Here is a 25,846-nt window from a genome sequence, read left to right on the forward strand (position 1 = left end):
CTGGAGCAGCTAAGATTGGGATTAGCACTGCAAGGCACACACTGTCCACATCCTTCCAGGGGCTGGGATCAGCCAGCTGGATTCAGAGTTGGAGGGGTATTTTAAATTAATGTGGTCTGTGAGGATGCTTCAACCATGCATTTGTTAGACAGAGCTAGTCTATGAACTCTCCAGTTCATAGAATCATAGAAGATTAGGATTGGAAGAGACCATGGGAGGTCATCTAATCCAACCCCCTGCTCAAAGCAGGAACAACCCCAACTAAATCATCCCAGCCAGGGCTTTGTCAAGATGGGCCTTAAAAACTTCACCACTCCCCTTGGTAATCCATTCCAGTGCTTCACCACCCTCCTAGTGAAATAGTTTTTCCTAATATCCAAGTTAGACCTCCCCCACTGCAACTTGGGATCATCGCTTACTGTCTTACTCTGACAGGTTGGATCCATGCTGTGTATACTCCCACTGACACTTTGGTTTTCGGGGGCAATTTCCTGCACAGCTTCAACATCCCCATGCAGCTACGGATCTACAACATTGAAGACCGCACAAGGGTAAGGAACATAGGAGGGCCTGAAGGCGACCTCTGAATCAGAGACCCTCCCTCAGCACAAGGGAACAAATACAGGCTACCGAGCTTCCAAAAGGATCTGTCTCCAGCTTACTGTGTCTAAGAAAATGGGAAGACTGGCTGGTTTGGGGCTGGGGGAGGATGGGATATGGGGTATTAACTTCTAGGGCACTGGTTCTAATCCAGCTCCAGGTTGGGGAGAACCAGGGGGAGAAGGGAATTGGGTACAGTGAATCTGAGTGGGGCTCTCCAAGCCCTCCTTTGTAGGAAAAGGAAGATTACTTGTCACTGGAGTCGCCCAAATGTGGTGCTTCTGCATTTTCATTTTCCTTCCTCTGCTGCTTTGGAGTCTTATGCTAAGTTTTGACCAGCAGAGAGGGTTATTGTGGCCAAAGGCCTCTTGTGACCTTGAGTGAGAGTGCTTGGATCTGCAGGCTGATGCATCCCCACCAGTTAACTGCTGTGAACTGAGTTCAGGACTTGCCAAGTGTAGCACACAGCTCCTAACATGAAGCTGCAAAAGCACTACGCAGACTCTTATTGGCAATAGCCTTCCCTTCTCTTAAGCATCCTTCAGAACACGTTAGATTTTAGCTTGAGGTCAAAGTGTGGTACTCGCAGCTAAGGTGTTGTGTAGCGTGCTTGTCTTGCTACTATCTCTGCAACAATGGGGGAGGATTTGTTTGATGTTAAATGTAGCACAGATCTGTGACCCTAAACAAGAATAAAATGTTAATGGCCTGGGAGTGAGGTATGCCTGCACTGCCTGTGGGCAGTTTCCTGCAGTGAGATAAAATGTCAGGATGCTGAAAGCACTCCCTGTATATGCTGTTCCATGTACCTGCAATTCCCAACCCTCACAAGAGGCTCACTCTGGGACCAAGATAGCTATGCTTGGAGTGTTGTCACTGTGCTTTCCTTTTGAGTGTAGCTGATCTCTTCCCTTGGCTCTGTCTTGCCTCTTTCACCCCATGACAGGTCCCAAATAAGTTTCGCTACCCCTTCTACTATGAGATGTGTTGGTATGTGCTGGAACGCTATGTTTACTGCATCACCAGTCACTCCCACCTGACCAAGGACTTCCAGAAGGAATCGCTCAGCATGGGTAAGAGCAACTGCTTGGCCCCCATCTCCTCCTTGTCATACTGAAGGAGTTTCTTCCAGTTCCCTCACTGCCAATACAGCAGGGCAGGGGGGCATTCAGGAGGTTCACTTCCTTAAATTTCACACTTCCTGTCTTTCCTGTTAGTCATGTTTAAGGGAATCCGCAGGGAGAGGGCAAACAGGATCAATGAGTCAAAAGCTGCAGTTTGTCCTGGAGCTTTCCTTTACCCCCATGAAGTGCTAGGCTAGCCATCTCTGCTCGAAAGGGCTGCAGATAATCTAGCCCAAGTTGTCCCCCTGTACATGCCCAGTTAGTGATGTGCAGCCTCTAGTGAATGGCGAAGGGGCGATGCAGTCCCTGCTGCTATGTTCATGGGCCGGCTCCAGCTGATGATGGGGAAAATGTTTCCTGTGGCCTAGAACCTCGTGTGCTAGATTAAGTTGCTGTGTCTGTGGGTTTTTATATTGAGGGTTGCAGGGGCCTCTTGCAACATAGCAGGAGCCAGGAATCCAATAGAGGGTGATGTATGAGACCTTGCTCTCAAAAGGGATCCGAAAATCATTTGCAGGATGCCCTCTCATCACACCTGTAGCATTTCCAGGGCTAGAACTTCTACCCAAAGGGCTCCAGCAAAGGCAAAGCCCTGTGACTCCTCTTTCCCCTGCAAATTTCAGAACATTTTCTTTAGTAGCTTAAGATGGTCAGTTCAGGGCAGCCTGCTGCTCTCAAACTCCTGTTCTTCTACAGTGTGGCTCCATATCCATTTGATCAGCTTCCCCCAGCAGTGGAGTGTGGTGAAATAATGAACAGAGGTGGTGTTAATGGGACAGCTATAGGAGCAGCAGCATCCACAGCCCTTCTCCTCTCTCAGCCTTGGTGGGGAGGGGTGCTTTACATTTGGCACTCATTGGAAATCAGGCTACTCTTCTGTCACTCCCGCACAGTGGTCACTCTAGATCAGCCCCACTGGTGTATCCATTCAGTGTCTTGCTCTGTCCAGCTGCTTGTTTTCCTGGCTTTACATGCCGTTCTCTCTGGTGGTTGAGGGAGATGCCTTCCTGTCTCCTTCAGATGATTAGCCTGAAAACCCTCAATCTCCTGTAAGCAGTCCGCTTGGCAGGCCTGCTATTCTGCTCCTCTCATTCTCTCTCTCTCTCTCTCTAATCTTTCCCCTCACCCTCGTGGCAGATATGGAGTTGAGCTGCTTGGAGCCGGGGAACATGGATGAAGAGGACGATGCAGCAGGGAGGGACCCCAGGCGCCCAGTCACCAGACGATCAATTCTCACAAGCCCTGTAGCTAACGGTGCCAACCTAGACTATGATGATCTAAGCAGAGGCTGCAGGAGCCTGCCAGGCCTCAAGAGAACTCTGTCTATGGACTCCTCTGACTCCAGCCGGGGCTCCCACAATGGTCAGGCCTGGGATCCCCATGGCAGCAGTCCTTTCAAGTACAGGAAGGTGCATCTGACCCAGTTTGAACTGGAAGGTCTACGCTGCCTGGTGGACAAGCTGGAGTCGCTGCCTCTGCACAAGAAATGTGTCCCCACGGGCATAGAGGATGAGGACGCCCTCATTGCTGACGTTAAGGTATGTAGAAGCTGAGAACCTCTGCTTCACAGAGTCCCATATCCCTGCCTGCCATTGTCCGTATACAAAAGCAAGGAATGCCAGGATGCTCCTGGCTTGCTGGGGGCAGTGCAAGAGAGGCTCAGGGAGGAATTCCTCCTGCAGCTGATGAGCTTGTGCCTGAAACCATGAGGTCTGGCTACGTGATCTAAGCTGGCACATAGTTATCAATGGTTATAAAACTACATCTTCCATTACTGAGTCCACTCCGTCTTGGTGACTTTCTGGGAGAGGTGCCCCAAAAGTGTGCTATATCCCCCAAAGGCTCATTTAGTTCTAAATGTGCTACCTCTAACTTGGTGCCCCCCTTTTCCAATGGGGACTGATGGTTTTTACTCATATTTCAAAGATAAAATGCAGGTATTCAATCTACCAAATGATGTTTAGAGGGGATCTAGGCCCAAAGGGGAAAACTGAACCCAACCTAATTTTGATTCCTTTAGGGGTGTAGAGATGCCAGTGTGACTAACTATCTCTACCAAGGCAGTATTTTCTGGTGCCGTCATGGACACGAGTTCTGAAAATCATCTTAGGACCCATTTGGTTCATTTTCAGGTGACACTGCAAGATTGTTCATGGCACAATGTATTCTCCATACTAGCCTTAATCCTCCTTAGTGGTCATCAGAACAATCTCCTCCGTTCCTCACTGCCCATTACAGATGGACTTGGTTGTATTTTTGTTTGGTTGTTTGCCCAGGATATATGATCTCTTGCAGGTTTCGCTAGGTGGGTTATTATATGCATGTTTCTCCTTTTCACCCTGTATCCCACCATGCTGTGCAATAGGTAGGCCTATGAAGATGGTCACCATGAGCCAGGTCTCTTACCCTTGCATTACTGAAAGAAGAAGGGAATTCCAGCCCACCCTTTTCTGAAAATATCAGCTTTGAATCCTAAAACGAAGGTTAGAAGGCTGGGTTTCTGTCCCACCCTTCCTCATTGTCCACTCCTATGTTATGCTCTCTGTCCCTTCTGAAGCAGATAGAGACACAAACTTAGCCTTACCTCTCCACAGGTAGCACTGTCAGCCTTCTAGCCAAGCTTTGCCCATACTCCCACCATCAGCACAAGTATGATTCCCACCCATTCCTTCTGTACTAAATTTAGAAAAAACATGGTCCTTCCAGTTTGGGGAGATGAGCCAAGGCTGTGGTTTATGGTAGTTAGCTAGTGGAGAGGTGTCTGCATAGAAGAGTGTACCGTTGGATGGTTTAACTTTATTTTGCTTTTGTGGCTTTGTCATTTATGTTGTAGCAACCTTAACCGATACATAGTATAGTGTTGTGTGATATAAGAATTGTGAAAGCAGTGTGTCTGCACTCTTGACCTGAATAAGGGATTTGCTGTGTATCCTTACCATCTGAATATCAGGAGTGCTGCCTTTAGATCCTATCACAGATTGCACCAGTTGATGTTGCATCTTGTGAATTACATGGCATACCAGGCACATTCTAAATGTCAGTTAATGGACGCTCCAGAAGGAGTATAGGAACTTCTTGGCCACTTTTCTAGGTTTTTAAATCCACAAAACAACCTGGTCGATCATGCCTTGCAGATCAACAGAAAGGACTGCAGGTGAAAAGGAGTATTGACTGGCCAGAACATTCAATAGAACTCCTGAACCAATTGTGAAGTTCCACAGAGTTCCTACCTCTTGTGAAAGAACCTCTTTGAAATGCGCATATAAACTCACTCCATCATTTCAAGACTTTTTCTCCACAGCCACGAGGGTTAGAAACTTGTTCAAATGAAAGCTTTGATTCTGGAGCAACTACTTGTCATCAAAAATATTAATCAACAAACATCATGCTTTTTTTGCCTCTGTCTTTACTAACAAGGTCAGCTCCCAGACTGCTGTGCTGGGCATCACAACATGGGGAATAGATGGCCAGCCCTCTGTGGAGAAAGAGGTGGTTAGGGACTATTTAGAAAAGCTGGACGTGCACAAGTCCATGGGGCCGGACGAGTTGCATCCGAGAGTGCTAAAGGAATTGGCGGCTGTGATTGCAGAGCCATTGGCCATTATCTTTGAAAACTTGTGGCGAACGGGGGAAGTCCCGGATGACTGGAAAAAGGCTAATGTAGTGCCAATCTTTAAAAAAGGGAAGAAGGAGGATCCTGGGAACTACAGGCCAGTCAGCCTCACCTCAGTCCCCGGAAAAATCATGGAGCAGGTCCTCAAAGAATCAATCCTGAAGCACTTACATGAGAGGAAAGTGATCAGGAACAGTCAGCATGGATTCACCAAGGGAAGGTCATGCCTGACTAATCTAATCGCCTTCTATGATGAGATTACTGGTTCTGTGGATGAAGGGAAAGCAGTGGATGTATTGTATCTTGACTTTAGCAAAGCTTTTGACACGGTCTCCCACAGTATTCTTGTCAGCAAGTTAAAGTAGTATGGGCTGGATGAATGCACTATAAGGTGGGTAGAAAGTTGGCTAGATTGTCGGGCTCAACAGGTAGTGATCAATGGCTCCATGTCTAGTTGGCAGCCGGTGTCAAGTGGAGTGCCCCAGGGGTTGGTCCTGGGGCCGGTTTTGTTCAATATCTTCATAAATGATCTGGAGGATGGTGTGGATTGCACTCTCAGCAAATTTGCGGATGATACTAAACTGGGAGGAGTGGTAGATACTCTGGAGGGCAGGGATAGGATACAGAGGGACCTAGACAAATTGGAGGATTGGGCCAAAAGAAATCTGATGAGGTTCAATAAGGATAAGTGCAGGGTCCTCCACTTAGGATGGAAGAACCCAATGCACAGCTACAGACTAGGGACCGAATGGCTAGGCAGCAGTTCTGCGGAAAAGGACCTAGGGGTGATAGTGGACGAGAAGCTGGATATGAGTCAGCAGTGTGCCCTTGTTGCCAAGAAGGCCAATGGCATTTTGGGATGTATAAGTAGGGGCATAGCGAGCAGATCGAGGGACGTGATCGTTCCCCTCTGCTCAACATTGGTGAGGCCTCATCTGGAGTACTGTGTCCAGTTTTGGGCCCCACACTACAAGAAGGATGTGGATAAATTGGAAAGAGTCCAGCGAAGGGCAACAAAAATGATTAGGGGTCTGGAACACATGACTTATGAGGAGAGGCTGAGGGAACTGGGATTGTTTAATCTGCGGAAGAGAAGAATGAGGGGGGATTTGATAGCTGCTTTCAACTACCTGAGAGGTGGTTCCAGAGAGGATGGTTCTAGACTATTCTCAGTGGCAGAAGAGGACAGGACAAGGAGTAATGGTCTCAAGTTGCAGTGGGGGAGGTTTAGGTTGGATATTAGGAAAAACTTTTTCACTAGGAGGGTGGTGAAACACTGGAATGCGTTGCCTAGGGAGGTGGTGGAATCTCCTTCCCTAGAAGTTTTTAAGGTCAGGCTTGACAAAGCCCTGGCTGGGATGATTTAATTGGGGATGGGCCCTGCTTTTGAGCAGGGGGTTGGACTAGATGACCTCCTGAGGTCCCTTCCAACCCTGATATTCTATGATTCTATGATTCCAATATTTGCATATTAAACAGAGTTATCCAAGTCTCATTCATCCTTTATGCCATGTATTGAATTATGGAAGCATTGACAGCAGCTCCAAAGTTAAGGTTTGGTTCAATTTTGCTACATAAGGTAAAACCGCTTTGTTTTCCATAAAGAATGGAGCGTATCTCGTCCAAGTTCTCAGCACATAATCTGAGAGTGAAGATTTAATGTTGAGGATTCTACCAAATTGATCAAAAGATTTAATTATAATTTGTTAAAAATGGTCCCTTTAACTTTATTCAAGTCTCAAGCTTTTGGTAAAAATTTACTCGTTTAAGATTAAAAGATGATTTACCTTGTAGATTTTAAGTGCATCTAAGGGAAAGCTGACTTTAAAGTTTATTAGTTTGTTATTTTGATTTAACAATATTCATCTGAGCTGTTTTTTCCTCCATGATAGAATCATAGAATATCAGGGTTGGAAGGGACCTCAGGAGGTCATCTAGTCCAACCCCTTGCTCAAAAGCAGGACCCATCCCCAATTAAATCATCCCAGCCAGGGCTTTGTCAAGCCTGACCTTAAAAACTTAAAAAAATCCTCCAATTTGTCTAGGTCCCTCTGTATCCTATCCCTGCCCTCCAGCGTATCTACCACTCCTCCCAGTTTAGTATCATCCGCAAATTTGCTGAGAGTGCAATCCACACCATCCTCCAGATCATTTATGAAGATATTGAACAAAACCGGCCCCAGGACCAACCCCTGGGGAACTCCACTTGACACCGGCTGCCAACTAGACATGGAGCCATTGATCACTACCCATTGAGCCTGACAATCTAGCCAACTTTCTACCCACCTTATAGTGCATTCATCCAGCCCATACTACTTTAACTTGCTGACAAGAATACTGTGGGAGACCGTGTCAAAAGCTTTGCTAAAGTCAAGATACAATACATCCACTGCTTTCCCTTCATCCACAGAACCAGTAATCTCATCATAGAAGGCGATTAGATTAGTCAGGCATGACCTTCCCTTGGTGAATCCATGCTGACTGTTCCTGATCACTTTCCTCTCATGTAAGTGCTTCAGGATTGATTCTTTGAGGACCTGCTCCATGATTTTTCTGGGGACTGAGGTGAGGCTGACTGGCCTGTAGTTCCCAGGATCCTCCTTCCCTTTTTTAAAGATTGGCACTACATTAGCCTTTTTCCAGTCATCCGGGACTTCCCCCGTTCGCCACGAGTTTTCAAAGATAATGGCCAATAGCTCTGCAATCACAGCCGCCATTTCCTTTAGCACTCTCAGATGCAACTCGTCCGGCCCCATGGACTTGTGCACGTCCAGCTTTTCTAAATAGTCCCTAACCACCTCTTTCTCCACAGAGGGCTGACCATCTATTCCCCATGTTGTGATGCCCAGCGCAGCAGTCTGGGAGCTGACCTTGTTAGTGAAGACAGAGGCAAAAAAAGCATTGAGTACATTAGCTTTTTCCACATCCTCTGTCACTAGGTTGCCTCCCTCATTCATTAAGGGGCCTGAATACCCCTGAATACCTTCCCATTTCTCTGGTACCAGTACTGTGAGTCTTACCTGTTCGCTATTGGTTGGTTCAGTAACTCCCATATTCAGCATGGTTTGTATTTCTTCCTGCAGAACTGCAGCCATCTTTTCAGAAATACAGTGATACTATTGCTTTATCTGAGTGGAGTCTTACAGTGGTGATATGTTGTTCTGACTGGTCTTTCTGCTAGTAGTGCTTAGTCTTCCCTTGCAGTTCTTTGTTCTATGAGATGTGTTTCAAATGAGGTTCTTCCTGGTGTAACCCTAGCCTGTCTAGATCTTACATCTTCTCCATCCTCCACCCTTGTCTGGCTCATTGCTCTGCTCACAAAAAGTTAAGATCTGTTCTCACCACACTTGGCATTTGCCTGGGATAGCTGCCTGATAACAGCCTTGCTTTCTTCAAACTTGCATATTGTTCTTCCCACCCTGCAAGTAACTTACTCTGTTGCAACTAGGGGCAGCCCACAACATTTTGGCACCTGAGGCGGGGAGCTCAAATGATGCCCCCATGTCCCATCGCTTGGGCCAAAACTTTGAAAGGTCTCAATTCTGCCTTCTTCCTGTTCTTCTCCTCTCATGGTACTGCTCTGCTACCTACCCCAATAAAGGAGAACTAATAACTTAAAATGCCTTGTTCAAAAATTTTAAGTAATGCTTACATTTGCTTTCAGGCGTTTGAAAGTTAACTTTTCTTGTCTGCATAGTAAACACTGGCATTTTTATCTGTTTGAATAATCAAAGTGGTGCTTTCCGTGCCGCCTTGGTTGTAAAGATTGAACTGCTTCCTGAAGGTCCATAGTCTGGGCCAGCTCATGCTCTATTGAGATGGTTGCAAGGCCGACCAGCCTCTCCTGTGTCATTGTGGAGCGTAGATGTGTTTTTATTAACTTCAGCTTGGAGAAGCTGTGTTCTCCACTGGCAATTGTTACAGGAAGTGTTAGAAGTATGCGCAGAGCAACAAAAGCATTTAGAAAGAGGGTGTTCATCTTATTTGTGCACATATATTTCAGAATATTCTTTGGAGTTGATCCTGCTGAAATGTATCTTGAAAGGGCTTTCAGTTCATCACCCAAATCACTCGCATCAATATCGCACATGTCCTCATGTGTCAACACGGTCTCTAGTGCCCTGCATTGCTGGTGTAGGTCGTCTTCAGGTATAGTGAGGAGTTTTGAAATATCATACAACATCCCAAATATACTGCTGTGTTCCTTGAGCTACATGAAACGTTCTTCAACTGACTGTATTGCACAATCTAGCACCTGGTTAAAGAATTCAACTTTGAATTGTTGTTTGGGGTCTCTTATAGGATTATCCCATACCTCATAATCAAAATGTAGTCTTCTTCGGTGACTCCTGTATTCTTGAATGGGTGGGGAAAATAGCTTCAGTGTGAAGTTCCTCTGCCAACTTCTGTGCACTCTTCAGAATGTTTTGAAATCCCTCATCTGACCGGTAAGACTGTAGATATGACTTTGCTTTGTCCAGTTGTTCCATTGCTCCAGATATATCAAGGTCAACACCTTGGAGTCTCTTGCTTATGACATTTATTTCAAACAGTATGTCGTGCCACAACACAAAGCCACACAGAAATTTGAAGTTATGTATGTTTCTGGTGATTCCATTTCCCTCTGCCACTGTTCTCCCACAAACAGTTCCTGTCATAGCATTAGCCTCCATAATGGCAACTATGGCATCATCTACCTTCCCAATTTGGTGTTTGATAGGCTTTATTGCCTCCACTCGACTTTCCTGTTAGGGGCTTATTCCTTCACCCACTTACTTCCCTGGTCCTTCTCACATGAAGAGAGAGCAACAATACCCAAAGTCCAAAGGTGCAAACAATTCGATGTTCTTTGGGGTGAACTTCCAGCAAGCATGATTCTAGTTTCCTTCCTTAGTGTCCACCTTCCTAGCTCTGACACCACAGAGCCTTAGCTGTGTCCCTGTTCCCATTTCCCCCCCCCTTAGCAAAACATGATTCCAATTTCCCTAACCCCATTCCCTGTTCCCATTCCCCCCCCCCACACACACTCTTCCTGATTGACTGCAGACTGTATAGTAAAACTTGAGTTCTGCTTAGCTATACCTTAACCAATCATTTTACTGAAATTTAACTAACCAATCCTCACATATTGTAACATGATTATTTAGCCAATTATATCCCCATCACCTTAATTAGTTTACACCCAGCAAAATTAATTATACAGCAGATAGAAACAATCACAGAACCAGACAGAGACCATGCAAATAAGCAATAGGAAAGTGGGAACTATAATGACAAAACAATACAGAAGTGAGGATTTCACATCCCAGCTATTGATTAGTGAGTTCTTGTGAGACAGGATGCTATCAAACTAAGTTTCCTTTTACATTTTCTAGGCGCTTCCCTTTCTCTGGAGTTGATAGATCAGATCACCTTTCTAACAGCTCCAGATTGCCTTATTTCAGTGTGACTAGTTGGGAAAGTAAGGATGTGACCGCTTGCTTCCCAGCTTATGGCTGCCTCTGCTGCTTAGCCAAAGGCCTTAGCCTAAGAAAAGGGCCTCAGACTGTCACAGTGAGAAAAGGCCTTATACAGTCAGTGATTTTGATTCTCTCGTACCTCTATAACTATCTAAGTGATAAGAATACACCTAAATTCTTAGAATATAGGCCTTTACAGACAGGTCTGAATATCTATATCCTAACATTTCCCATCATGTGGCACTCAGTGGTTTCAGTATCAGAGAGGATGTTCCCAGATGTTGCTTCAAAATTTGCCATCGATGAGTTGATTCAGAGGAAAATACATATATGCTTTGAATTACATTTAAAAAATTCAGCAGCCTCAATAGAAGCCCCACTGACCACCAAGTTCAATGAATGAGAACTGCATGGGACAAAAAATGCTCAAGGGTTTAACTCTTGGATCTGCGTCTGCACTCCTATGTTCTTTCCTCTCATGTTGGCACCATTATCGTAGCCATGACTTCTCATGTCAGCTATCGCAATTCCCGTATCTTCCAGCTTTTTAAGAAGCACATTTGTCATACCAGCTCCTGTAGTATCAATGTCTATAAATTCTAGAGAATGCTCTCTGACAGTCACCACTGCAGGGACATTTTCACTGGGTTCTGTTACAAAACGCACCATTAAAGTAATTTGTTCCGTATGGCTGATGTCAGGTATGCAGTCCAGAATAACAGTAATATTTTGCCATCTTCAGATCTGCCACAATCTTCTGTTTGATTTTTGTTGCCAGTAACTGTATGGTCTCATTTTGAATTGTTTTTCCAAGGTAGTGGTGTGTGTACATTTCTTGGGTGGTGACTCTTCTTAGATGCTCCGGGAGTACAGCATCAAACTCGGCCATCAGCTCCACAATTTTAAGGAAGTTTCCATTGTTTGACACATACAGCTGAACTGAAGTGCCACACAGTGTTAGGTTTTTGATAGCAAGCATTCTCACAATGGCAATGAGCCTTTTCAGAGCATTTTGCCAGTAAAGAGACGCTGATGCAATCTTCTCTTGATGCTGATCATCTGTGGTGGCCTTTAACCTTAGTCTCATCTCAAGCTCTTTCCACCTATGGAATGCTCTCTGGTGATTTGCTGCCTTCTCATGGCATGCCAGATTTCTAGCCAGATTTTTCCAATCCTGTGTTCCTGTAGAACCCAATGTGGCTGGAACATTAGACTGGAAGAGTTTGTAACAATAACAGTATGCAGCATTCTGGGGTTTTGAGTACATAAGCCATGGCCCCTCCACTTTGTCACCATTGGGGATTTCATGCCAGTAATATGTTGGGATAAAAACTTCTATTTTCATTGTCTTTGGGGAACATGAAGTTTCTCACTTGCTGTGGCCCATGCAGTACAAGGAAGTCCCTCAGGCTACTGCTCAAGTGGGTCCACGGTCCTGGATCATCTAGGCTTAAGGAGCTAAACTCAGCAGCAGCTGTTTCTTGCGCCTCCACCACACTCTTCTCTGATCTGTGCTTTTCTTCAGGAATGTGAATGGTTGCATCCACTTGAGATGGAGATATGGATGCTGCAATAGCTGCCAGGTCACCTGCACTCTATCTGGAAGATCAGGCATCTCCTCACTACTCACATCCTCACTGGGGCCGGAAGGCTCACCGTGAACATTTGTGTTTATGTATCTCAGGAGAGCTCCTTCCTGCTTAGATAGAAAAGCTTCCTTTTGCTTTTTTTTCGAATGCTGTCCCAGAGGGATGTTTTCTTCTTTCACTCATGACTGCTGTTCTGTGCCAGCTATAGTGGCTCTCAACACTCAATTGAAGGGAACAAATAAAGCAAGCTGGTAGCAGGGCCTGAGTGAGGAAAGATATCAGTGTTTTAAGGGCCTACCTGGCTCGTACTACTTCAGTTGACTGCCTGTTCTCCTTAAGTGGGTTCAGGGAAGCAGCGTGAAACCGGAAGGTCCTTGAGAAGGTGGTGTTAATCAGTCCAGGCTCCTTGGGGTGCTAGAGAGGTACATAAGAGGCTCCTCCTCCTCCTCTCTCTCCCTGCAGCTCCTGCTACTTTCTGTTCCCTCTCACCTTTTCGCCTGCCTGCCTGTTATGTCTCTTGTGCCCTCCTTCCTCCAGCACAGCAGTGCTCCATCTCTGTGCATCTAGAGCAGAAAGAATACACATGCACCAGCAGCAGACACAATTTTCTACGCTCTGGGTCCTAGTGGAGCCGCCCCCCGTCCCCTACCCCCGCCCAGTCTGGCACCTGAGGCAGCCACCTGAGTTCGCTTCATGGTAAGGCCAGCCCTGGTTGCAACACTAATAAATAAAACCTTTTGTCCTGGTATTAGTAGGTTTTGCTTCCTCATTACGCTGGAAGTGGGGGCTTCCTTAAAATGTTCTTGTGCCAGCTTGCTCATTTGGAAGAGTCCGTCTCTCACCTGAAGGTCTTGACTTGCTTTATTTTCCAGGCTTAGCTACAGTTCCCAGGTTTCTTTAAGAATGTGTAGCAGTCCTCACATCTGTCAGACAGAATAGAACAAAGTAAAAGCTGTAGATACCTGAGGTATTTGCACATGAGCAGTCACCTATCCCAAACTGCCTATGTAGCATTTACAGGTTCCCACTGCATCTTTTTAAACCTTTCTCTAGGGCTGTCAACCAATGAACGCATTTCATAGAATCATAGAATATCAGGGTTGGAAGGGACCTCAGGAGGTCATCTAGTCCAACCCGCTGCTCAAAGCAGGACCAGCACCAACTAAACCATCCCAGCCAAGGCTTTGTCAAGCTGGGCCTTAAAAACCTCTAAGGATGGAGATTCCATCACCTCCCTAGGGAACTCATTCCAGTGCTTCACCACCCTCCTTGTGAAAGTTTTTTTCCTAATATCCAACCTAAACCTCCCCCACTGCAACTTGAGACAATTACTCCTTGTTCTGTCATCTGGTACCACTGAGAACAGTCTAGATCCATCCTCTTTGGAACCCCCTTTCAGGTTGTCAAGGTTCCTTCCCCACTCTGAACTCTAGGGTACAGATGTGGGGACCTGCATGAAAAACCCCCAAGCTTATTTTTACCAGCTTAGGTTAAAACTTCCCCGAGGTACAAACTATTTTACCTTTTGCCCTTGGACTTTATTGCTGCCACCACCTAGCGTCTAACAAATATATAACAGGGAAAGAGCCCACTTGGAAACTTCTTTCCCCCAAAAATCCTCCCCAAACCCTACACCCCCTTTCCTAGGGAAGGCTTGATAAAAATCCTCACCAATTTGCATAGATGAACACAGACCCAAATCCTTGGATCTTAAGAACAATGAAAAAACAATCAGGTTCTTAGAAGAAGAATTTTAATTGAAGAAAAAGTAAAACAATCACCTCTGTAAAATCAGGATGGTAAATACCTTACAGAATAATCAGATTCAAAACACAGAGAAATCCCTCTATGCAAAACCTTAAGTTACAAAAAGACACACAAACAGGAATATACATTCCATTCAGCACAGCTTATCAGCCATTTAAACAAAACCGAATCTAACACATATCTAGCTAGATTACTTACTAAGTTCTAAGACTCCATTCCTGTTCTGTCCCTGGCAAAAACATCACACAGACAGGGAGAACCTTTGTTTCTCCCCCCTGTCCAGCTTTGAAAGTACCTTGTGTCCTCATTGGTCATTTTGGTCAGCTGCCAGTGAGGTTATCCTAGCTTCTTAACCTTTTACAGGTGAAAGGGTTTTTCCTCTGGCCAGGAGGGATTTTAAAGGTGTTTACCCTTCCCTTTATATTTGACACAGGTAGTTGAAAGCAGCTATCAAATCCCCCCTCATTCTTCTCTTCTGCAGACTAAACAATCCCAGTTCCCTCAGCCTCTCCTCATAAGTCATGTGTTCCAGTCCCCTAATAATTTTTGTTGCCTTCTGCTGGACTCTCCAATTTTTCCCACATCCCTTCTGTAGTGAGGGGACCAAAACTGGACACACTACTCCAGGTGTGGCCTCACCAATGCCAAATAGATGGGAATAATCACTTCCCTCGATCTGTTGGCAATGCTCCTACTTATACAGCACAATATGCCATATGGCTTCTTGACAACAAGGGCACACTGCTGACTCATATCCAGATTCTAGTCCACTGTAATCTCCAGGTCCTTTTCTGAAGACCTGCTGCTTAGCCAGTCAGTCATCACCCTTGTTGCTCACACTTCTAAACTTTAATCCAGAGACTCTCAGGTTTTTCTGCAGTTTCATACCGGAGCTCTGAGCAGTCATACTGCACTCTTACTTACGGTGGAACTCCCCCACCTTTTCTGCCCTGCCTGTTCTTCCTGAACAATTTATATCCATCCATGACAGTACTCCAATCATGTGAGTTATCCCACCAAGTCTCTGTTATTCCAACCACATCATAATTCCTTGACTGTGCCAGGACTTCCAGTTCTCCCTGCTTGTTTCCCAGGCTTCTTGCATTTGTGTATAGGCACTTGCTGATCATCCTGCTTTCTCAGGATGAGGTACAAACTATGAGGCAGGAACCCTCTCCTCTTGCGCTCTCATGCTTCCTCCCTGTATCCTACTTCCCCACTTACCTCAGGGCTTTGGTCTCCTTCCCCCAGTGAACCTAGTTTAAAGCCCTCCTCACTAGGTTAGCCAGCCTGCTTGCGAAGATGCTCTTCCCTTTCTTCGTTAGATGGAGGCCGTCTCTGCCTAGCACTCCTCCTCTTTGGAACATCATCCCATGGTCAAAGAATCCAAAGCCTTCTCTCCGACACCACCTGTGTAGCCATTTGTTGACTTCCACGATTCGACAGTCTCTACCCCGGCCTTTTCCTTCCACAGGGAGGATGGATGAGAACACCACTTGTGCCGCAAACTCCTTTATCCTTCTTCCCAGGGCCACGTGGTCTGCAATGATCCACTCAAGGTCATTCTTGGCAGTATCATTGTTGTCCACGTGGAGAAGCAGGAAGGGGTAGCGATGCGAGGGTTGATGAGTTTCAGCAGTCTCTCCTTCACATCGTGAATCCTAGCTCCTGGCAAGCAGCAGACTTCTTGGTTTTCCCGGTCAGGGCGGCAGATAGATGATTCAATCCCCCCGAGGAGGGAGTCCCTGACTACCACCACCCGCCGCCGCCTCTTGGAAGCGGCAGTCATGGAACCTCCATCCCTAGGACAGTGCATCTCATGCCTTCCAATCGGTGGAGTCTCCTTCTGTTCCCTTCCCTCAGAGGTATCATCTAGTCAACTCTCCGCATTAGTACCTGTGGAGAGAACATGAAAACGGTTGTTTACCTGTATCTGCGTTGCTGGTATATGGACGCTCCCCTTTCTTCTTCTGGAGGTCACATGCTGCCAAATTTCTTCACCGTCCTTCTGTCCCTGCTGCGCAGCCTGCTCTGAATCTTCAGAATGTTGTGCCCATAGAAGCATATCCTGACATCTGTAAAGGAAATCTTCAGTTTCCCTTGTGCAACGCAGGGTTGATACTTGTTTCTCCAGACCTTGAACCTTCTCTTCCAATATGGAGACCAGCTTGTACTTTATACAGACAGTCGCTTCTGTCCTATGGAAGAAAGACAAACATGGCACATCCTGTGCAGATAACAGCTGAATGCTCACCATCCATATTACCTTCCTTCTAGGAGCTTCCACAGGTGCTGTAGTAACTACTCAGAGAAGCCTGCAAGATGAAAGCCTCAGTGGGCTCTCCCCAGGCAAACTCCCACTGTTCGCCGCTCTGCTGGTTCGTGACTGACTGGCTTTTTATAACGGTCAGGCCCACTCAGGGCTCACCTGGAACAAAGCACTCCCAATTCACACTTTTAACATTTTTATTTCCAATTGTCTGTAAAGTGGCTGCATAACCCTGGACATGACATTTCTGGTGTTTGCGGTGTGTCCTGGATAACAATTGAACGAATGTACTCACCACCTGCCGGCTTTTTAATATCTTCTTTGGGAAAGGCTTCTGGGTACGTAGTCATTAACAGCCACTAGATACTGGTTATCCAAATAACTGCATTCTAGGGGTCTTGCAGCATCCATCATTTTGTGAGGAAAGTGGCACCTCCTACAAGTGGAAATGTCACAAGATGTGTAATCACCTTTTTTTCTTAGTGAAGGCAACTTTCTGGAATTTCAGGCCAGGTTTGAATCCATTCCTCTACTTGTTGATACAAATCAGGCCAATAAAATCTCAGTGCTGTCCTGTCCTAGGTTTCTTTTTGTTGGTGCAGGGGGTCCTGCCTATGGAATTGTGTCAAACCATTAGGACCGTTCCTCTACAAGCTTTAGGGATTACTGGCATCTTCCTTTTATGGGCCACTCTGATACATACTTGTCTGTGGTCCCATCCTGAGACATAGTTTATACCTTCACTGATATCCCCCTGACTTCTGCACCACTTGGGAGTATAGAGGCTGAAGAGTGAGGTCTGACTGTAGAACATCAATACTGAGAGGGTTGTACCACATCCAGCTTCATCTTTCTCTTAACCTCGCCTCATTGTGCTCTACCCTTTTCTCCAAGGCTTTGTTTATTAGCTTTTCCTGGCTCCTCAGCAAACCTCTTGGTGTGATTCCAGGTCTTTCCTGGTGTGATTCCAGGTCTTTCCTTTCTTGTCCTGTGATTGAATCACTATGCAAGCTGTAATGGTTTCACTAAGAAGGCCTATGAGAACTGGAAAACCTTGTCCTCATACCCTATTGGAAGGGAGTGTTCCTACTTTAACTTGCATCATAAAACAGTGATGTGTACTTCAGGAGCTGCATAGATCCCTCAGTCCTCATACATACAACCTGAGCATGGTAGCTTGGTCCAGATCTCTTGCAAAGAACAAACTTCTCAGAACTCCCTTTATCCAGCAGCTCTCTTACCTCCTGACCATCATGCAAAGCCTTGGGCATCTTACTGGTGCATAGCTAATATCTGGTTCCTCTTGAGGTACATAACCTAAGCTGGCAATTGAGAGATTTTAACAGGGCAGCCATTAGTTTATGCCTCATCTGGTCTCAATAATAAATGAGGTTCCCTCCCCTCCCTCCACCTGCTTTATGATCTTAAAACCTACTTCACACACACCCATTTTTTCCAATCACCCTTGTCCCTCCGTCTTCCCACATATAATGCTCCCCAAAGTCTTAGTGGGGACCTGGTTTCTTAGTAGCGTAGCTGTTCAGTGGGCCATCAGAGAAATTGTTAGATCTACTACCTGCTCATTGGACTTAGATGGTTCATAAGCCCAAGTCTGGACCTCTTAGTAATTGCAGTAGTAAATGTTTATATTTTGGTAGTGCCCGGAGGCCCAACTGGGATTGGAACCCCATTAAGCTCGGTGCAGTACAAACACAGAGAGACTCCCTACCCTGAAGGGTGAACAATCTGAAGTTCCCATATCCAGGATCTCCTCTCTGGTCTGGCTGCCGCTAGTGTGTAGCTGAGCTAATCGTTCATTGCAGAGTCTGACTGCTGCCCAGAACTGCTCTGTCTCTTCACCAATCTATTTTCTGTTACCTCTGCAGTCACTAATTAAATCCTCCTTCATTGCATGATGGGCTGCTACTGCCTCCCCTTGCCTGCGGGGCCTGTAGTCCACTCCATCTGTCAGCCATCTGTCAGCCATGCAAGGGTGGTCACCATTCATTCAAAGCAGGATAGTTCTCCTGTACCCCAGTCTTCTCCCCCCTGCAATAAATCAGGATCATTTAGGTTCCTGCCTCACTATTCTCCCTCTAGGTTCTGAGTGTCTAGAGCTGCTCTCTCCTGTCTCTGTTCAAGAAGTGGCGAGGACTTCAGTTGCTGAAGCCCACATCTTTCAAAATTGCTAAACTAGACTTCTGGTCATTACATCCTCCCTTTTTCATACTGGAGCAAGGATAGCCATGGTTGGAGAAAAATTTAGGACATAGAGGATCCATGGCTGGAGGGAGCTGGCCATTGCTCGGTCCTGGAGACTGCCCAGAAGCATAAAATAGGCACCCTCTGCAGCAGAGGGGAGGTCACTGGCTACATGGAAAGTTGTTCCCATGCCACAGAGCAGAGTGAAACCTACAATGAAATCTGCAAAGGTTGTAGCTTGAAAGAGGTGTTTGGTCTGAAAAAGCAGCCACTCCTCATCTCTCCTGCTGTGAAAGGGAGGGTTAAACCTTCCCTATTAACCTGTAAAGTGCAGTAGACAACCACCCAAACTCTCAACCTTGATATATCAGGGTGTGATGAGAGGCGGTAGCTTCCTGCAGCACAAGATGAGTAAGAAGGCATATGTATTGAATATGTCAGAATCGTTTCTTCATACAGTCTCATTAGGTAACCTTTCCCATTGAGGGACAGGAATGCAGGGCATGTTTCACAGGAGGTGCATGTGATTGGTTGGTGAAACACCCAATGTACTCCATGATTTGCAGCCTTCTGGAGAATTGTGATCTAGCATCTCAGCTTTTTATTATACGAAGCTTCTAACCTTTATCCGTGCAGAGATGTCTTCCTGAGTCTGTGGACAGCCTGCAACAGTAGACCTGAGAGGGTCAGTTCACCATGGTGTTAATGCTGATGCCCCATATGGATGGCAGTTCAAACCACAGCCTTGTTAGCTACTGGATTATTTTAGCAGAAACATCCAGCTAATCTGTGCATCCCTGCCACATCCTTCTCAAACTGCTCCTCATGCCTCTTGGGTGCAAAAAAAAATTCAGCTGTCCCCTGCTCACCTGCCAGACTTTAAGCTTTCCCTGCTAGCTTCTACAAGAGTGAAGGTTCTGTGGTATATAATATATGAAACTGGGGGCAGCATAACACAATTTAATAGACCTTAATTAGTACCATTTTCCTTGTATATTTCATACTTTAATAACATCCTCCATTTTTAACTGAAGCTGTCCCACAATATATTATGTTGAGATTCACCAGTGATGGGAACGGGATGGGTGCACTGGGATATCTTGGGCATGGCTACACTGGAAACTTCGAAGCGCTGTCGCGGGAGTGCTCCCACAGCAGCACTTCGAAGTGCGAGTGTGACCACACACGAGCGCTGGGAGAGAGCTCTCCCAGTGCTCCTGGTAATCCACCTCCAGGAGGGGATGAGCTCAGAGCCTGTCTACACTTGTGCTTTAAAACACTCAGACTTGCTGCGCTCGGGGGGGGATTTTTCACACCCCTGAGCCAGCAACTTAGAGCGCTATAAAATGTACGTGTAGCCAAGCCCCTTGTGTAACTCAGGTAAACCCAGTATGGCTTTTTGAGGTAGCCACTAGAGGGGGACATATAAATTGGTTCGAGGCTGCAACTGCCTCTAAAAGTTAGCGGATGAGGTATGCATCTGAGGAAGTGAGCTGTAGCTCACGAAAGCTTATGCTCTAATAAATTGGTTAGTCTCTAAGGTGCCACAAGTCCTCCTTTTCTTTTAGCTGAAGTAGTGGAGGTTCATGGTTTTAGATCCCCAGGTTCCCAGGTTCAATGCCTGCAGACTCAGTTTGTGTTCAGTAGTCTGCAATGGACTCTGACCACCTCCTTTCTCATAGGAATATAATCGTCCCCCCATGCCCCTCAATGAGATGCTGTGTAGGGCCTGGGTGTCCGTTCAGAGGAAGCCCGTAAAACAGCCTGATTAAGAAAATGGGAAGGGGCTAGCCAGGGCGTGTAAGACAAGGACAAATGCAAGCCAGCCGCAGCGCACACAAGGGGTTAACGCTTTTCTGTTGCTCTTTAAAGTCAGCCACACTGCCGAAGCCCTCGGGGGTCTGGCCCTGGGTTCTCCGATTGCAGTGGTGAGGGGAGGGGACAGGGGAGGGGGGCTCTTCGGGCAGCCCTGTCTGCCAATCAGCGAGCCGCCAGCCGCTTGTCCCAGCCTCCTCTGACTCTGCAGCAGAACGGAGCTGTCCTCTGCGCGCTGTCTCGCTCGCTGGCTCTTTCTCTTCTGCCATCTTCCGCTGCAAAGCATTGCTGGGAGCCGCATGTGGGTGACGCAGCAGCATTGTCTGCAGGCACAGGAAGCTGCGGACGGGGTCTGGAAAGGAGCGAGTTTCTGCTGGGGCAGCTGCCTGGGTTCGGGGGGCGGCTCTTGGGAACATGTCTCCCGAAGAGCGGGGGGTTTGCTGATTTACACACTGTAAATCGGAAGGAGTGGAGCCAGGGAGAGCCCCGCAGCTCGTAGTGCACGGAACGAAACAAAGGGGCTCGGAAACTTCATTCCGCACAGCCTCGGCAGCTCCAGAGGGACGTGGCACGCAAGGTCAGGCAGCGAGGAGAGCTTTCTTGGGGGGATTAGATGGGAACCTCCGGGGGGGGGCACTTGGTTGCCGTCCACGTTTCCGCAGAACAATGCTATTGGCGTCCTTCTATGAGATCTGCCCTCTCGAAACAGCTCCCCGCTGGGGCTTGGGCTTTCCCCTCTTCTCTGACTGGGGTTGGCTTGTTTACGTGGGGTCCCTGCACCTTTTTGGGGGGAGGGCGTCCTGGGGTGGAAATCCCGTCGCCCGTTCCCTCTCTGGGAGTATTTTCCGCTTGTGCTAGCGATCCTCGAGGCGGGGTGTTTCAAGGCTGGAAGTTGGCGTTCTCCGTCCTGAGATGAGCACAGAGGGGACACGTTTAGGGTTCCCTGCCCCATACTGCCTTGTTTGGTTAGATGTTGGATCACGGTGTGCCCCCTCCCACTCAGAGCAGGGTGTTCTTGCCTGAACAGCCAGCCAGCCCACCCACCTCCTGGAGTACCTGGGGCAGGGGGGGGGTGCATTTTCCCCTCCCTGCTCTGATAGGCATTGAGGTGTGTGTGTCTAAGTGCCCCTGACCTTTCCTTTCAGTGTGTGCTCATGTAAAGGCTGGCTGAGGGAGGAAAGTCTGGTTGTGGACAGTATGCTATGCTGCTCTGGGAGTGGAGGCAGCCACTTCCGCCCGCGCCCACAGCCGCCTTAGAAGGGCGGGGAGTAACTGGAAAGCAGCCTTCCCCAGCAGAGGCTCCCTTTGGGGGACGTGCATCCCCTGGGGTGGATGTGAGCCCAGCCCATGCCCTGTTTCCTCCTGGCAGCAGGAAGCACTGCACTTGCTTGGCACATGGGAGTGCCAGCAGGAGGCTCCTGAAAACGTAGCCATAGCAACAGCCAAGTAAATAAAGCACATCTGCAACGGCAATGTGGGTGGGTGGGGTAGAGAGCAGAGGCCAGGCTTGGCACTGGTAGCCCAAGAGCCTTCCAGGGGATGCAGGTGCTTGTCGCTAACACCTGGCTGTAGGATGTCCTTGAGTTAAAGGCAGGAGGGCCAGCCCTGGGAACGTTCCCAGAAGCCTCGAAGCCGTGCCGCCTTTTGGAACTGTTCATTACTGTGAAATCCAAACTGGAAGGCAGAATGAGAAGACGCTTCTAGCTACCTGGCACCCAGCACAGGGCTGTGTGGTTTCCTTGTGAGAATGACTGCCTCCTACACCAGAGCAGGGGCTGGCTGTCCTGCACTCTGTTTGCTGCTTAGAGCGTTCAAATTACAGGGAAGCAACTCGGCTCCTCTGGAAAAGGGGCTGGGCTTCTGCTCCTCTACAAAAGAACTAGTCCCCACACAAGTGCACACTCCTCTCAGCATGGTCTGCCAGGGACTGCTGGGCTGAAACGGCTAGATAACTATCACTTGTGTAGCTCAGCTCAGCTAATGATGAACAGGTGTCTCTGCTGGGGGTGGAGTGGAGGACAACTCTTCCCCAGCCACTGCAGCAGTATGTGAAAGGAATGCTCTCTCCCTGGCATCTGGACAGATCCAGGCTGGCAGCAGTTTCTTGTTCCCTTGCTTATGTATCTGTGCTGCTGTTTGTCTCCTTCCTTTTCTCTTCCTGACTCTCCAATAGCTGCTGCTGGAAGAGCACGCGAACAGCGACCCAAAACTGGCACTTACAGGAGTCCCTATCATCCAGTGGCCCAAGAGAGACAAGGTAAGAGACGGGGCTGTACCATGGCCCAGCCAACTGCTGGCGGTTTTGGTTTCATCTGGCTTCTCACCTCCCTATTGCTTCTTCTGAGGAGAGATTCCAGTGGTGGAAGTGGAGAGCAGAGCCCTGGAACCTAACTGCCTAGTGACCCTCCATAGGGGAGGGGAGTCATGTTTCCAGCAGCCCTTCCCAGAGCTGCTTAAATGCAGGAATGTGGATGGGAGAAGGCAGCGAGATGCAGGATTCAAGAAAGTGGTGCTGTTATGTTCCCCACTTCAGGTGAAATGCAAAGTGCAGAAGTGAAAGATAAACACAAGCCCAAGTGCACTTCTGTGCACAAGAGTTGGCACCCACCGACAAGCACCTCTAAGCCAGTGAACTTTTCATAAGTGGCTATCTTGGAGCAGAGTGTGGTCCTCCCACAGATACGGCCTTTATCTAATGTCTGCTCTCTTAACAAGCCCACAGCAGGGCGAAGCAGGCAGCTTCCCCGCTCTCATGGAGATCAGTCCCTGCTATGCTCCTGCCTTCCTGCAAAGGAATGCTTCCCAGAGGTGGCAACTGGCTAGCGATCCAGAGTGACTGCCTCAGACTCTGCCCTCACATCCTATCCATGAATCTAAGTGTGTTGGTCTGAATACCAGTCATTCACATGCAAACGGGAGTCACCACTCTCCACCAGTTCCATCCATAGTTTGCCATCCAGTCGTGGAGCCGAAGTGATGCCATGTGATTTATTTGTCCAAACACTTGCCACTAGTGGTGAATAGTCACAGGAAAAACTTAGTGAAAGGTCCCATAGGCTGAAATGTCTGCCTAACCTATTCGGCGAATATATAGGAATAAGCAGTAAGGCCTAGATTTTAAAAGGTACATGGGAGTTAGGTACCTAAATACTTTAAAAAAAAAAAAATTGCCTGTGCATCCATAAGTCAGAATTTGTTCCCCAAAAGGGAGTGAGCATGCTGGATAATGGGCTCCCTCTGATAGAAATTACTGTGGTGGCAGTTGGCCAAGTAGTTTTTCTGCCTTCCTACCTCTCGACTTGGAGAAAGGGAGATACAATAAGCCCCCCACCGAGGCCTTTTGGCCAGGTGGGTCTGCAGCTTACCCCAAAACTGAGGATTAATTTATGCCCTATAGCTCTGTGAGGGTTGACAGTCTGTTCCTCTTGTTCTGGCTGCTCTCGCCATGAGCAGGAGAATTTGGGACTTGTACTGCTCCAAGAGGCAGCGTGTCAGTATTCAGGCGTGGACCAAAAAGTCTTGCTAAATCAAAAGACTGCTGACCAGCCCTAACAGGCTGAGCTTGGATCCCAGCTTCCCAGTGGTATAAAGCCCTGGCAGTTTGAGAATTTTCTGCAATTGTGTGAGAAGACTGTTGCAAAGGTGCTTAGCAGCTGGGCTGGTTATAAACAGTTTCAGATTTGGTGTACTTTCCCAGCCACTGGCCCTGGGTCAGAGGAAGCAAGTCTCACCAGGGGAAGACTGGAAGGAAGCGAGCCACTGTCTAAGGTCATAGTGAGATGTAGGGGCCCATTTGCAGCTCTAACTCGACTGGAAGAAGAGGTTGGGGCATGGGTTGGGAAAGAAGATAAGCACTGCAAACAGTCATTTCCCTTCCTTGGCTCATGGTATGCACCCGACTCTGGGGTGTAGCAGTCTAGTGGCTAGGGATCTAATCCTGCCTTCCCTTGGATACATTCGTTCTCAGCTCTGTAAAATGGGGAAAATGCTGACTGGGCTGAGTCTGTGCCGTCCTTTGAGATCCAAATGAAAGGTGCGAGACATGGGCTTGCTGAGATGCTCCTGCTGCTTGAATATGACAGAAAGCTGTGAGCCATGAACCTCCCAATCTTTGACCTCTCCTTTGTGCGTCTATTGCCAGCTAAAGCTCCAGGCCCGGCCGAAGGTGCGCCTGCCCACCATCCCCATCACCAAGCCTCACACCATGAAGCCAGCCCCACGCCCGGCACCTGTAAGGCCCACAGTGTCTCCGATAGTGTCAGGAGCACGACGGAGGCGGGTGCGGTGCCGTAAATGCAAGGCCTGCATGCAGGGCGAGTGCGGCATGTGCCACTACTGCAGGGACATGAAGAAGTTTGGGGGGCCTGGTCGCATGAAGCAGTCCTGCGTCCTCCGGCAATGCTTAGCGGTGAGTTCTGTGGCAAGTTACGTTGGGGGGAGAGCCGTGGCTGGCCACTTGTGGGCAAGGATGGCAGGGAATTTTGCTTGAGCCTTCCACTCTAAATCTGAATTTGACAGAGCAGAATTTGGGTCAACACAAGGGAGCTCCTGGAACTAACTAGCCATCCCCCAAGCTTGAGGGCACTTCCTCTGGTGTGTCTGTCTCCCTGGTTTCACTCTTGGCTTCCTTTGTAGCCCAGGCTGCCTCACTCGGTTACGTGCGCGCTTTGCGGGGAGGTGGATCAGAATGAGGATTCGCAGGACTTTGAGAAAAAGCTCATGGAATGCTGCATCTGCAACGAGATAGTTCACCCTGGCTGCCTGCAGGTGAGGTGGGCTCAGGGACATGGGTTCTGGGCCCACACTCGTGTTTGGGGAAGGAGGGGAGTGGCTGAAGGATGGTGCTTAACCACTTGATATCTCCCATCTACAGATGGATGGGGAAGGGCTGCTGAATGATGAATTGCCCAATTGCTGGGAGTGTCCAAAGTGCTACCAGGGTGACGAGTTGGAGAAGGGCCAGGTAAGAGGAGACCCACTCGCCTGGACAGCACCAGTGTGGGGAGAATGGGAGCACTTGGATTGCTCTCTAAACGTACACCTCACTCGGTTCTTCTCAGGTGGGGAGGTATGTGGGGAAAGGGGGAGCCCAGCTGGTTGTGGGGTGCTACTCACTCTGGACGCTGAGTTGCAGAAAGAATTGAGAAGGTTCTGTTGAGGTCGTCATGCCATGGAGCCAGGCATGTGTGCACGTATATGCATGGGCACATTGGGTCAACAGGAACTGATGCTCTTGAGGGCAGTGAATGCCACATCAGGCAGGTGGGCACTGGTGGAGCTGTGGCACCTCGGTGGGGCCAGGTGGCTTGTGGGCACTGGTGAAGCTGCATGTTGCTAACTTCCAGTGGAGCTGTTTCATAGCTCTTCCATGTCCACCCCCCACGACGTTCACAGAGAGCCTGTCAACA

At 47.9% G+C, this 25,846-nt stretch overlaps 1 protein-coding gene across 2 annotated transcripts in view; it reads left to right on the forward strand.

The window, feature by feature from the left end:
- KDM2A (lysine demethylase 2A) overlaps window positions 1–25,846 on the forward strand; it is an 84,396-nt gene that overhangs the window by 51,057 nt on the left and 7,493 nt on the right. For both annotated transcript variants that reach the window (XM_084631075.1, XM_084631076.1), the window contains 7 exons: window positions 436–551; window positions 1,547–1,673; window positions 2,862–3,262; window positions 22,612–22,695; window positions 24,580–24,846; window positions 25,074–25,205; window positions 25,312–25,401. In XM_084631075.1, coding sequence (XP_084487201.1) covers window positions 436–551; window positions 1,547–1,673; window positions 2,862–3,262; window positions 22,612–22,695; window positions 24,580–24,846; window positions 25,074–25,205; window positions 25,312–25,401 — 1,217 coding nt within the window. The remainder of the gene's footprint in view (window positions 1–435; window positions 552–1,546; window positions 1,674–2,861; window positions 3,263–22,611; window positions 22,696–24,579; window positions 24,847–25,073; window positions 25,206–25,311; window positions 25,402–25,846) is intronic.

The sequence above is a fragment of the Lepidochelys olivacea genome, assembly GCF_965140295.1.
Source record: "Lepidochelys olivacea isolate rLepOli2 genome assembly, chromosome: 6".
Taxonomy (NCBI): domain Eukaryota; kingdom Metazoa; phylum Chordata; order Testudines; family Cheloniidae; genus Lepidochelys; species Lepidochelys olivacea.